This window comes from Myripristis murdjan, chromosome 15 (genome assembly GCF_902150065.1).
Source record: "Myripristis murdjan chromosome 15, fMyrMur1.1, whole genome shotgun sequence".
Classification (NCBI taxonomy): domain Eukaryota; kingdom Metazoa; phylum Chordata; class Actinopteri; order Holocentriformes; family Holocentridae; genus Myripristis; species Myripristis murdjan.
In genome coordinates, this window is record NC_043994.1 from 13,028,233 (window position 1) to 13,042,778 (window position 14,546).

The 14,546-nt window shown below is 42.2% G+C and overlaps 1 protein-coding gene across 1 annotated transcript in view; it reads left to right on the forward strand.

Moving 5' to 3' along the window:
• LOC115373165 (serine protease HTRA1A-like) overlaps positions 1–14,546 on the forward strand; it is a 28,835-nt gene that overhangs the window by 13,382 nt on the left and 907 nt on the right. Inside the window, exons 4-8 of the mRNA XM_030071441.1 lie at positions 10,013–10,207; positions 10,436–10,468; positions 10,589–10,703; positions 11,656–11,713; positions 13,242–13,337. Coding sequence (XP_029927301.1) covers positions 10,013–10,207; positions 10,436–10,468; positions 10,589–10,703; positions 11,656–11,713; positions 13,242–13,337 — 497 coding nt within the window. The remainder of the gene's footprint in view (positions 1–10,012; positions 10,208–10,435; positions 10,469–10,588; positions 10,704–11,655; positions 11,714–13,241; positions 13,338–14,546) is intronic.

Here is a 14,546-nt window from a genome sequence, read left to right on the forward strand (position 1 = left end):
TTCCTGAGAGAAAGTATGGGAGGAAAGAGGAAGAAAGAGAGAGACTAACACAGAGAGAGGGTAGAGAGGAGAAACTGGGTGCATGTGTGTGAAAGAAAATTAGTGGTGTGTGTGCGAAAGAGAGAGAGAGAGAGCGAGAGAGAAATTTGGTCAAGGCCTGGAAAATGGATCCATATGTCTGGAAACACTAACTGAGCTAATAGGCTAATGAGTGTGCTGTGTGATGTGGCAAGGGGACGATAAAGATAGAACTAATCATGCATCAGGTTTGAAAGCCCTCTCATTAACCTCGGCCTCTCCTGCAGAACTTGGAAACAACCACATTTACCTGGAAGCTCTCACGCTGATTTGGAAGCATCCTCTTTTGCTTGGAAGGACTCAAAGCTTAAATTGAAAGCGCTTAATTTTTACTTGGGAGCAATCTCATTGACTTGGAACGACTCTGAATTACTCATATTGGCTTATATTGAGCCACACAAACTTGGAGGCGATAGCACTGCCTTGGAATGACTTGAAAACACTCGCATGTATAGTGCAGAATCTTTTTCATTTTCTTTCTAATCATGTCATGTGCAGCGCATTAACCTTGGGTTTAGTTATCCCATAAATACAATAAGTCTTAGGGGGGATGTCATATAAAATGCACTGAAGATCCACAGCCTTGTTTACACTCCAGCTTGAAAAATGATTGCATTGCACCAGTTGTGGGAGAATTGGCTGTTTCATCTAATTTCAACATCTGAGATAGCATACTAAATTAGTCAAGAGGTGAATCAAACTGAAAACTGTTGGATTTAACTCCAGCAAATGAACCATTAACGTAACCCTCATGCTGAAGGCAAGCTTTACGAGTTTCAGTGTGGCAGTGAGAGCAGGCATCGTCTTTCCCATGTGGTTCCATGTAACAATGGTGCTGTTTGTCTCTGTATAACCCATCACCCAGTACTAAGAGTCTCTGTGGCCTGACAGACCATTCTCTCTGGGCAGCCCGCCTCATGCTGGTTTGGACAGGGCTATCACTGGAATCTGTGTGTGTGTGTTTACGACTGCATGTGTGGGTATGTGCGAGAAACAGAGTGAAAGGCCTGTATTTATTTATTTTATAGCATTTGTTTAGCAGGAACAAGGGACATATTGGGCAAATCCTCCTCCAGAATTAAGCTCATTTTAATCTGTAGTTCCTTTATAGATGAAGAGGGAACACTGCTGACAGACATAAAGCAAATTGCAAGCAATTACAATTATGTAGTAAAATTAATCATAGGTACTGTTTGTGGCTGTGTTGTGTGTATGTGTGCATGGGTGTAAGAGCTCTCATTGGTTGATACCGGGTGATGCGTAGGACTCACTCCATTGTCAGAGGAAAGACGCTGCATGTCGTCCTTCACAGACAGGCAGAGGGGAAATGAATCATATCCTCCTGTCCTGTCCTATCCTCCCTCCATCATTCCTTGTTCGTGGAACCAAAATGGTTCCCATGCCTGAGGACGCAGTGTGGTGGGCAGTGAGCCAAAGAAAGCTTGCGCTGCGTCCTCCCCAATTTGAGTCCTGTTGCGCTTTGTCTTGGCCTGGTTTGTCGTAACGTAGTTGTTTTCCAAGCCAGCTGGACAAGCTTCAGCCAGGCCCAAATCTGTTTGGGCTCACGAGTCAGCTGACATCACTTTAGACACATAGTTGTGTTTTTGAGATGATGAAAGATTTCAAACTGACCAGCCAGGCCATGACAAGCTGCATGAAAAAAATCAAAAAATCAAAAGAAGTATGTGAACAATTGATTGACTGTGAGATAATATTGTTTTGGCACTGATAATAGACAACTCTATGATGGTTTCGTAGCGGTAATGCATGGTTAAGTGAACATAATGATTCATTTACTGGAGTTAAATCCAACAGTTTCAGTTTGATTCACTTCTTGGCTAATTTAGTATGTTATCTCAGATGTTTAAATTAGATGAAAGAGCCAGTTCTTTCACAACTGGTGCAATGCAATTTTGGCTACATACACATTGCAGACACATTGCAGAGTCAACAAATAGTTCCAGTCGAGGGAGTGAGGGCATGGCGGCTGTTGACTCTGGTTCCTAGAATGTGCTTTAACACTAAATCCCATTTTCCGTTTGTCAATTTATTCCTTCTATTAGAGTCAGCTACCTCAATTTTGCATGTGTAATGCTTCACCTTTGAGTGTAGGCTGCAGTGGCTTTCAGTGGGGTCTGGGGACTCTTACTGGTTCTTTAGGGGCTTGCAGCTTACTGTAATTTAATTCACCACACATTGTTTTGATAACAAAAGAATATATATGTCTGAGTGATTATTTTGTCAAGTTTAATCTCACAACTGTGACACGGTTTGTCTGTCTAAACTTAAAATATACTTAACACACCCCAAATTATCTTGTCATATCAGTGTCCCAAGGGAAAAAAAATCATCACAAAAGCCAGCTTCAGAAAAAATTACCTTTGACTCAAGAAAATTCTAGAGACAAACTGATTAGCATTAGAAACACGTGGGGGTTATCTCATCCCTTTGGCAGACATGTTCAGCTTGTCAAGAAGAGCAAGAGTTTAACACTGAATTTGGGCCTAAATAACTTGTTAAGATGGATAATTTTGGTAGTGTAGACATTACCCTGATGTAAAATGATGAGAATGTGTACATGTGTAAAAGGTGTAAGACTATAATTATCATAGTTTTTTTTACTCTTGCCACTGTCGCCTCTGCACGCACAGTGCAGACAGATATAGAATTCAACACAAAACAACACGCAAAATTAACAGTCTGCGCTTTAGGCTACAGTGCAGGCATGCGAAAGGGCAGACGGAAGACAGGAACAAATGCCCGCCTAAGACCACATCTCCTCTGATCAATGTGACTTGTGCTGTTCAAAGCCCTGCGGTGTCTCACCAAGGCTGAGATGCCCTCAAGTCTTCCAGGCTCTCTGCAAAGCCGTGCAAGTGTGCCGAGTGGAATATACAGACGGAGCTCGCAGACATATGTTTGCTCTTAGACGGACTAAGACCTTCATAACAACATATGGAAGCCATATTGGTTTCCGTGCTGATGTCAGTGAGGATATGGTTTACCCAATCTGGCTGGAAGAGGCTGATGTTACCTATGCCTCTAAGAATTGGTTAGTGGAGGAAACATCTATTTTATGTATTGACTGTGACTTTAATTAGCACCAGCTCCTATGAGATAGTTTGCCATGCATATTGCTTGATTTTGCTTTAGAGCAGGGGTTCCTAAAGTCTGAGAGTGTGGGCCTCCCCTCAGATGAAGATTAGAAAAGCTGCTACATGATCCCATAGCCATCCAGAAATCAAATATCCTTCTCTTGCTATTTACATAACTTCAAACTGCTAACAAATGCATAAAAAAGGCTCTGAGAAAATGGGGAAAACTATCTTAACTATCCCCTTAACATAATGACAGATATTTGGCCTATTCTACAGCACCATCTGTTTTTGATTACTAATAAAATAATCAGTAAATATCTGAAATCCTTCATGAATTTTCACTCTCACCATCTCACTCTCGTTAACGCTGCCCTGGGATCACCCGCCTCCCTCTTTGAAAACCTCAGCTTCAGGGTATTTTTCTGAGAGTTGGTGCTGAAATCATAAACACATCCATGTGCATCTCAGATTTTTATTTCAGTCCACCAAACAGTCACACATGCACAAAAATGCACCGGTGGCTCGCTTACACACCATACACACACCCGCACTCACAGACAAACACACACATTCACTCCTATCTCTTCCACCCCGCCGCCTGATCCTCTGATCCCCCGAGTTGATGTGAAGTGTAGGCATGCTGAATCCTGTCCTATTTTATCTGCATTAGCAGAACCCCAAGGGCAAACATTCAGGCGTCAGGGATAAAACGCTTTACCTCGATGCATGGCAGACCTTATAAAATCATATTTCCAGCTTTGAAGTCCCCTGTAAGAAAGGGAAAGGCGATCTCAAGTGACTACAGTAATCATACAGTACAGCATACCCAAAGCAGCCTGTGTGTATGCACGTATGTCTGCGTGTGTGCATTTCAAAGTGGTCTGTCTGTATACTGTATGTAACTAATGCCAGGTGTGGGGGTTTTAATTTATAGATTTGACTTTGGGGGGGTTCATTCCAAAGGCAACCTCCTCTCATGCGAGAGTGAGTGTATGCGTGTGTGTATGCGCGTGCCTCAGAAACTATTAGCTGTAGTCCATCACAGCCTTACTGGAGCCGAGTTTGCACCTGGACTTTTGGTCATAAAACGGTAGTTAGTGTAATGGCTTTTAAACGACCCTCCAAGCGACCGAGGCTATAACATTAAACAATGGTAGATCTCTATAGCAACTCTGGGGCTATTTCCAGCTCTATCTGTCTCTCTTACTGTCTGCTCCCCTGGCTTGCTTATCTGTCTATCTGTCTTACATTTCTCCTGCTCCCTCGCTGTGTTGTCCTTGTTGAGCCACTGTGGGACAAAATCTATGTACAGTAGACTCAATCATACCTCACCTCAGTGATAACAGATTAAAAAAAAAAAAAAAAAAAAAAGTCTGGAATGTTTCTCAGCACGTGAGATGTTGTCTTGAAAGCAAAGTTGTTTTCTCCTTCGTCCCAGCGGATGCCCCATGTCTCTCTCTCTCTCTCTTATCTAAATGCTTCAGAGTGTGGAAAACACGGTGCTCTCTCTGCAAAAATCTCTATCTTAATCTTAGCATTTAGTCTCATACTCAGGTTTTCTTCAAACGAAGTAAAACGAACAAACAAACAAATAAATAAATATGCTGAAACAAGGCAGAATAAGTTAGATCAGTCCACTAGTATCTTTTTTTTGTGCAATAAAATAACAGTAAAAGTGTAAAACAGTACAAAATATGGAGTTTGGAGGTTGGATGGAGTGTGTAACAGAGTCACAAAATAATCAGACATCATCTGGACAGAACAAAACAGACCCCCAAAAAACACCAAAAAACAAACAAAACAAAACAAAAAAAAAAAACAAACAAAAAACAAAAAACAAAAAACAAAAAACAGGACAACAAAGAAGAAAGAAGGAAATGAAAAGAAAGAGGCAAGTACAACTGGATTGTCTTTGAGTGAGAGAAAGTTTGAATGAGAAGGCTTAATGAGCCTAAATATATACAGAAATATATGCATACAGGTGTGATGGTGCAAATGTCTGTTTGGTGGAAGGGCCAACCAGAGGCAGAAGGGTGGGGCTGAGGTTAGGGGTGGGAGCTGGAGTGGGACGGTCACTGAGCTCCCTAGTATCAAGAAAATGATACTTGACTTAATAAAATTCTGGACAGATGTTCATCAGCTTTGCAAACAAGTGGGACTGTCTCATCTCGCTGGCAGATTTTTTCACTTTTTGGAAGAAAAAAACAAGAAAACAAGAATATGGCATTAAATTGTATATGGAGATAATACTAATAATAATAAATGTTAATTATAGAGCACTTTTGAAGCAATAAGCACTAAATGCTTAACAATGCTAAATTAAAAAAAAAAAAAAAAACAGCAAACAGCCTGGACAAACAGGCTGGCAGACCTGAGGAGCGTTTTTGGACCGTGAGGAATAAGGATCTCAGTTGTATGCTCCAGGCCAGATCATTCAGAGCCTTTTATGTGACTAAAAGCACTTTAAAATGAATTCTAAAAGAGACCGGATGCCAGTGCAGTGAGGCCAGGATTGGAGTGATATGTGAAAGATGCTTTGATTTGCTCACAAGTCTGGCTGCTGAATTTTGGACGAGTTGTAGTTGCTCCATAGCTCGAGTGTTCAGGCAAGTAAACAAGGCATTACAGTAATCAAGGTGGGAAGATATGAGAGCACGTATGATTTTCTCTGTGTTGCTGTAGGACAGAACTGATCTAGTTTTGGAAATATTGCTCATTTGATCAAAGCATGACTGGACTACTTTTTGTAAATGCTGCTCTAGATTCAACTTATAGTCCAGGATAACACCCAGGTTTTTTGTTGCTGACCTTATGTTGGGAGTGAGGGGGCCAAGGAGTGGTTGAATTTGTTGCGAGACAGGCGCAGGACTAAAGATGAGTACTTCTGTCTTATCAGAGTTAAATGGGACATCCAACTGTTTATGTCAGGTAAGCAAATATGTAATGAAGCACCCAGAGTTTAAATGACAGGTATAGCTGTGTATCATCCGCGTAGCTATGAGAAAAGCTGATGTGGTGATGGATTATCTGTCCCAAGGGTAACAGGTACAGTGTGAACAAAATAGGTCCCAAAGTTGATCCTTGTGGTATGCCATGTTTGTTGGGAGCAGAGCGTGAGGTAAATTCCCCAACAGAGACAAAAAAAAAAAAAAATCTCCTGCCAGCTAGATATGATGCAAACCAGTCCAGGGCAGTGTTTTAGTCTGTATATGAGGACTGAGTAGTCAATCATATCAAAGGCTGCACTGAGGTCAAGCACTAACAAAACAGAACATGCACCAAAGTCTGCAGCCATCAGTGAGTCATTCGTGTCACGGATAAGGGCAGTTTCTGGGCTATGTAGTTTGTGGAAACCAGATTGAAACTTTTCAAAGATGTTGTTACTACCTGCCTGACGGAGTTGGTCCAGCACTATCTTTTCTAGGATTTTTGATATGAAAGGCAGTTTGGGAATTGGCCAAAGTTTTTTAAGTCAGTGGGATCTAACTCGGGTCCCTTTAGCAGTGGTTTAACATAAGCAGTTTTCAAAAGATCTAGTACCACTCCAGAGGTCAAAGCTATTGATGATGGGCTGATTGACTCTGTCTTTAAACAGTTGTGATGGGATGATGTCAAGGGGACTCGATGAGGGTTTCATACATCGTTTTTAGAAGATCCTGCAGTGATATTGGACTAAAGTAATCCAGTACATCCAAGGAAGGGTGCAGAAGGTCCACTGTAGAGGTCGGAGGGTTGATTGGTTGGTTTACTCTAATATGATTAATCTTGTCTATGAAGAATGTACAATTTTTTCACATTCAGCTGGAGAAGAAGCGTCAACACCAGGGGAAGGAGGTTTTATGAGCTGATTGATGGTATTAAACAGGATTCTGGGGCTGTACTGGTTCGCAGAGATTAGTTATGAGAAACGCTGATTTCTGGCTTCCTTGATAGGAGCAACCATGTCCAGGATATGGACGCATAAACGACTAAAAACATCCAACTGGTCATTTGTATAACTAAAAATAGGCAAAATCAAGATGGTGATTTTTTTGTTTGTTTTGTTTTTTGCAGAGAACAGGACTGAGAAGTATAAAATGTATGGTTTGTAGTGGAGGGAGTTTAGGTCATTGCACCCACAATTAAGTTTAAAATAAAGACAGTAGCTAGCCATGTGAAATTGTTTATCTGCATGACCCACTGTAACACATGGAAATGCACGCAAGCAGTAGAGGGATCAAACCACAGGGTCAGCCATTTTCAGCACCCCTGCAACAAGTATGGGTTATATGTCTTACTCAGTGTCTTCCTCAAGCCTCAACTGGAGAGACTCTTTGTCCAAAGTGGGTTTCTGTAACCATCAAGGCCAGCCTGCTGCATCGTTGTAGTGTCAAACCCTGCGCTCTGCTCACTTGTCTCACATTTTCGAGTTCTCTCTCTCTGTGGTTTGTGGTGTTTGCTGTTCCTCTTGCTCACCTTGCCTCTTTCCTTAAGTGTGGTAGTGTGCGAACTTCTGTTGCGACCAAACTTTCATCTGAAATAGCAGGGTGAGTCACTTGGGTGGTCAGGAGACGCAGACTCATATGGTGGGATGATTTTCCACAAGTCATTCCAGATCGTTGACTAGTTGTGATTAGTAAGTGATATGTGGACCGGTGCTGTTTAAAGAGGACAGCCGTCAGCACCTTAAGTGTTTGTTTTGCCCTCTCTCACCCAGGCGCTCCTCGGCTTTTAGCAAACTGTTGCATTCTTGCGTTCTTAGTATGTGATTTTTCAGAAAGCGTCACATATGTTGTGCGTGGGAGTGTGTGCATGGGAGTATGGGAATGTGTGCGCATAAATATGTGTGAGCATATATAACATGTCGTGTATGCAGAACGTATTCAAACACACGATAGATAGATTTAGTTCCTGAGAAGTTGACAAGGTTGTCAGCCAACAGCAACGGTAACCATGACACTCTCAGTATCACTAACTGTTATGATCATCATCATCATCACGCTGTAAATGGTGATAGGCTAGCTCTGAATGTCTTGGCACTGACTGACATCCACCTGACGTTTTCTCTCAGCTGTGCGTTTCTCTTACCTCCTCTCTCCATCTGGTTATACTCTTATCTCACATGGGGTGTGAAGGGGAGGGAGGGGGGTGATTATGCACACTGATACTCCTGTGTCAGGTGTACATGTGTGTGTGTGTGTGTGTGTGTTTGTATTGCAACTGCACGCTTCCATAAGTTTATGTACATATAGTCTGTGTGTCTGCATTTGACATTTTTACTAATAAGATCATGTGCAACTGCCATTATATGAACCAAGAACCTGAACTTGGATTTGTTGTACGTGTGTGTGTGTGTGTTTACGTGTGTGTGTATACACTTGTGTGCATTCGTGTTTGCAGGGCGTGTATGTGCACTTCCTTTTTTTTTACATGTGTGTTAGGTAAAGTGGAAAGTGGGGTTAAAAGGTTCCTCTCCTCAGTTACTGGCTATCACTATCTTTGTCGTCTTCTAATAATAGCCTCACCTCCAGGGTGAAGATTGCCTCTGTTTACCACAAGGTTTAGATCACACACTATTAAATCAAAATTGTTGCTGAAATTTATCTCCACAATTAAGCCCTTCAAATTGCCTTTTGGGGGTATCTAGTTAAGGGAACAGATGAGTGATATCGGCTTATTTTGTCAGCCATTGCAGACATCCCCGAACACATAAACAAGACGGCTTATGCATGCATACCATGTTTGCATGCATAACAAAATGTTGTGTTTATGGCTGAGGATATGATTAGTAGTAGTTGATGTGCATTCGGTTGGATTGAGTATGCATGTTACATATTGTACCTTTTGTCTGACTTTCTTTACTAGCTTGTTATGCTGCCTCAGTTGCCTTGCAGCCGCCACTGACCTATTTATAACCTTCAGTAAGCAAAATGGATTCACAGAAGGAGCTGTCGGGACAGGTTCTTTTTGGAAGATAGAGCTTGCTAGGTGTCAGGGCACTGGGTACAGTCTGTGGTACAGTCTGTGCACTGTGCACAGACCCAACGTGATGTGGTGGCGCGTGGGCTATGACTGCGGGCTACCCAACAGAGATGATTTCATTCAGAAATGGAAACCGTCACTGCGGATGGATAAATATATCCTTTCTCTGTCTGCCTGCCGAGGCCAGCTCTCAGTAGCCTGGTTTCCACTACATGGTCTGACAGAGCTAGCCAGAGCTTAGTCACTATTTACCGTGTATAAGTCAGACAGTTTTCCAGCATCTGTGGTTGTTTTCACACACACTTGCCAACCAAGATGATTTGTCAGTTTGGCTACAGTTTTCAATCAAACAAATACGGTTTTTATCTTGGCTATTAGCATTTTGAGTCGAACCTGGCACAAATGCCACCCAGCCCTGCAGTGGAAAAATGGTAATTGTGTTTCTGTGGGAGGACAGCCATGCAGCATTGAGTGGGTAGTGTTTAGAGGAGCTGTGGTTCTCGAGTGATTATCTTCCCACTGTCCACTCATAAAACACATGACCATGAGGAGTTTTTGAGGCTCTAGACAGGAAATACTGACTTCATTATTTTCTTTGTCTTGAAGGTTGATCTCTTGAAACAAAAATGCATTGCCGTTTTATAATAACAATTTATCATATGATGTGTGCTAGCCGTGTGTAATCTTCTGTTCCCAGAGCTCTAATAAAAAAGAGGTGTCACCTAGATAAATTGTCATATTTTAAAAAATAGTTATGAGGAAAGCTGAAGTATTAGTGCATTAAATCAAAAATGTATTTGTATTCTAATAATACTGACACTTCTCGTGGATCTGTCTCACCTCAGTTTTCCCCTACTCTGTCTACCTTTGTCCAGACTAAGCTTCCAGTACTGTTGCTGGGCCATTCAGCAGACCTGAGGCCAGGGGAATTTGTGGTCGCCATCGGCAGCCCATTTTCCCTCCAGAACACAGTCACCACGGGAATTGTGAGCACCACCCAACGAGGAGGCAAGGAGCTGGGCCTGCGCAACTCTGACATGGACTACATTCAGACTGATGCCATCATCAATGTAAGTGAATATGGTCAATCACAGCACATTCATCCGTGAGAACACAAGTGTTGTCTGTCAGTCATATAAATGAATAATACACTCTTTCTTGAGCACATGCTTGTTGCATGAACACAGATGCATGCACAATTACATGTGCACATTCTCTCTTTCTCAAACTCATTTGCACTTTCATCGACTGACAAGCACAGGTGCTCAAATAACTAATGTATCCTTCTTGGTTCACAGTATGGCAACTCTGGAGGGCCTCTGGTAAATCTGGTGAGATGCGTTTATTTCATTGAAAGGGAGACCCTTTTTCATTTCGATGACATGCTAAATTTCTGATAACCCGTTTCTCATTTGTGGTACAAGGCACTAATTTGAGGTTTTCTGTTTTAGGATGGCGAGGTAATCGGGATCAACACGCTGAAAGTGACCGCCGGCATTTCGTTTGCCATACCCTCAGACAAGATCCGACAGTTCCTGGCAGAGTCCTACGACCGGCAGTCGCGAGGTATTTAGCTCTCGTCAGCATAGTTTATTATCCTTTTCATTTCACTGTTTTCATTCAGAATCACCAAGACAAAGTCTGGAAATGGGATGCAAGACTTGGACCCAGAGCCTGTGGGCACATTCATGAGTTCAGAGTATCTTTTAGCATTTGTCCCTCGTCTCTGTGGGCTCTCCTGAGATTTGTTTGTTACATTTCCCATCCATATGGAATTCTTTACCCAGCATGATCCAACAGGATTCAGATACTGCAAATAAACTTCAAAGGCGCAGATCCCAGTATATGTTCAAGTTTATTTCAAGTTCAAGTTTATTTAAGCCCAATATCACTCATATGTCTGTTTTTTCGGTTTTAGCTATGTTTACATTGCCTTTCCCCCTGTACCTGACCTAATCTTTTGGAACACTGCACACATGTGTTTTATTTGGTGCCGTCAACTTGATGCCATACCATGTCGGGCGACTGTTATTCAGGGGCATTCTTGATTTGACTTGTCTATATAATAAAATAAGCTAAAAACAAGTTCAAAATGTATGATGGAATGCAGAAGGCATTTGGTTGAATATGTGCAAGCATGTGCTCTCTCTCTCTCTCTCTCACTCACGTACACACACACACACACACACACACACACATACACGATATGAACCAGGCCTTCTGACATGATTAGCTTATCTGATTTATGCAGTCCACAGTCCACTGCATCATCTAAAGTCAAATTTCTTTCACTCAAATAAGGTCAAAAATCTTAATTCTTTCCATATGATGGAGTCAACCAACACATTTTGGTGGGTTGGTAACTTTTGATTCTTATTGCAACCCCAAAGGCGATGTTTTGAGAGTGCTCAGAATCCTTGAATGATTTTTTTTTAAGTTGAAACAATAGCCTCAGAATCAGAAGTGGTGCATAAGTGAGGAAGAATAATTGTATTTGTGTTCTGTTGCCCATCTACAGGGAGGACAGCAGCTAAGAAGAAGTATATTGGTGTGAGGATGATGACTCTCACTCCAGCGTAAGTTACACACACACACACATCATGGAATATGTACACAACATCACCATTGTCATCATCACACTTACTGATAAGTTTCATATTGAAATCTTCACTATTGATTGCTGACATGATGCGTAAATAGATCAAAAACATCATATGGTGCCACAGAGACAGAAAGCTGCATGCTATAAAGCAAAGCCTACTGGAGGGAAGGCAATCAGTGCCAATCAGTACAACTAAATTTGAGCAGCTCAAATGCAAAAGGGGAAAAGGGGGTTATGACTCACCAAGTTTGTTTTTTCCATGGATATTTTTTTGCTGCTCTTGACTGATTCAAGCAGTGCTTTGTCCTTTTGCACAGCCAGAGAAAAGTCCTTAATGATAAGTCACAGTTCACAGATATTTGAAGTTCATTTTTGATCATCTGTTTCATGACTATTTAATGGTCATCAGAGTGAAAGAACTACCACCCGCTTCTCACCGGTGGATTTGGTGGCATCCTGTTCAGCTTTCTGTATTATTTTTTACCAGCTAGCACACAACTTTTCATAGGGTTGGTCCATCCTGACTGACTCTATCATTTTGAGGGCAGCCATCATCTGCTCCAGGTCAGAGAAGGAGAGACCAGTGCGTTTCAGTTTCACCATTAGATTTACTCCTGACAAATCAAACCAAAGAACTTCACAGTCCTGTTGCTGCTTGAACCTTTGTGCTGACACTTGTTTGTCCACAGGCTGCTTGCTCTGGTATCCCAAAAACCTGTCCTGTTTCTGCTGAAGCCTCCTCATTTTGACCTTTCGGGCTTCCTCATAAACATCTGTGATGCAGAGCTTTGTTTCAGCTCTGTTTCATTTTTTTATGAGTTAACACGTTTTATTAGAATATATGGGACGCCCCGACAGATGCGGGACAGTTGGCAACCCTTGTAATCAGACGTGTTACCAATAACATTAAAGTTCTGTTCCACTGAGGTCTAACAGAGCCCGAGTCCAGCTATTATTCATACTGGCTCACAAGGAAGTCTGTGGTACACTTGAATGTGTTTCAAAATGGTTGCCGTAAAGAAGGTCTGTTGGATATTTGACTTTCCAGGGTCCTACAGTGTCCTAGAGACTCCTACAGTTTCCTCCCCAGTGTTTCACATCATATTGCCTTTATTCACTTTTCTTGTTAGTTCAGTTTTTCTGTTTGAAATCATATGGAATCTTTCTGCTTTTCTGACCTTGTATTTAATGCTTCCCACCACACATCAGCTATTAGGCATTTTTTACAGCTTGTTAATACCCCCAAATTGCAGGGAGACATGGTCACACAATATAAAGTCAATGGAGACCAATGGAATGTTTTCCCCTCTGGGACTGGTTATGCTCTGTCTCTATACATGGTTATTGCTGAAAAACAAGAAGTACTGCTGTTCATTACTAGAATATGGTAACATGCAGTTCTTTGGCTTCATTGTAGATAAAACTAATGATTGCTTACTAAGTTTGTGGCTTAGCAAAGACCTTTATTTATTTTTTCCCCTCTTCCTCTTCCCTTCCTCCAGGCTAGCCAAAGAGCTGAAGAGTCGACACCGTGACTTCCCCGACATCACCTCTGGAGCCTATGTCATGGAAGTCATCGCCAAGACACCAGCTGCAGTGTAAGAACAATGTTCTGCCCATGCCATATGGCTCCAAAAGCGTAGGCACAGTACAAACTAACTGGGTTGATACAGCGTGGTTTTCAGTGAAGCACAAGAACAAGTTACCTCTGACTGTTTCTCAGCAATGGGATATTGTCTTTGGCATGTTAAAGCCATACACATGTATCGAATTTGCACAAGACACACAGGGCGTCACCTCCTCTGCCCTGTGCGAATTCACATTGCAAATAGTTGTATATTTCATTTTCTTTCTTTCATTTATTTCTCCCATTGTACTCTCTGGTGTGCACTTACACACGTATACAGTACACAACTGCCCCAGTAAAACATCAATTCGTGGCTCACTCCGGCTTGCCTGGAGTGCCTGGCCCTCTAAAATATCCCCCTCCTCCCACAATCCCAGCTCATTCCAATCAACCACTACCACAGCTCTAGCAGAGTGGGGCTTGGGAGACGCTGAGGTCAGCTATTTCCTTCAACCCTCACGCAGGGAGGCTGCGAGCTGCTCTGTGGTTTTCCTGCGCGAGTGGTCTCTGCTGCGATGCCTAGTCAAGACTTACTCATTGCTAAAGTCACTCCTCTTTCTATGTTATAACATTGCTGTGGTTTATTTTATGTTTTGTTGCATAAAGGAATTCTTTTCTGCCCTATACTTTCAAACAACACGCTTTTGATCTTAATCTTAGTTAGTATTTTGGGTTGGTCAGTCACTGGTCCTGGGAAATCCCGCTTGGCCCTGTTGTACAAAGGTGGCTCCTTTGCTCCACTGGAAGTAAATCACATTTGCCTGTTAAATGGCACAAAGAGCCTGAGCACTATGACAAGAATGTGGAGATGCAGTTGTGCTAAAAACCAGCGGTGCAAGCAAAGGTGGTGGCCTGTGCGCCTGCATGTGGCTGTGATTAAAGACTTGTTGTGGTGAGTCAGCCTTTGATATCACTTCCGGTAACTGCCTCCTGATGTGATGCAGTTTTCACCAGTGTTTTATTCTGGGTTTGTTTGCCCAACATCTTGTGCATACTCAGCACTTAGCAACTTAGCACCCCCCTCCCTCCGTGCTCGTATTCTGTCATGACTGTGGTCAGTTTTGATTGAAGGTTCCTATAGATTGTGTGTAAGTTATGTGTCTTGTGAGCCATATGAACCTATTCAACCCTGCCAGTTCCGTTGGTGGGTTTGTCATGGATTTGTCATTACAAATGCATG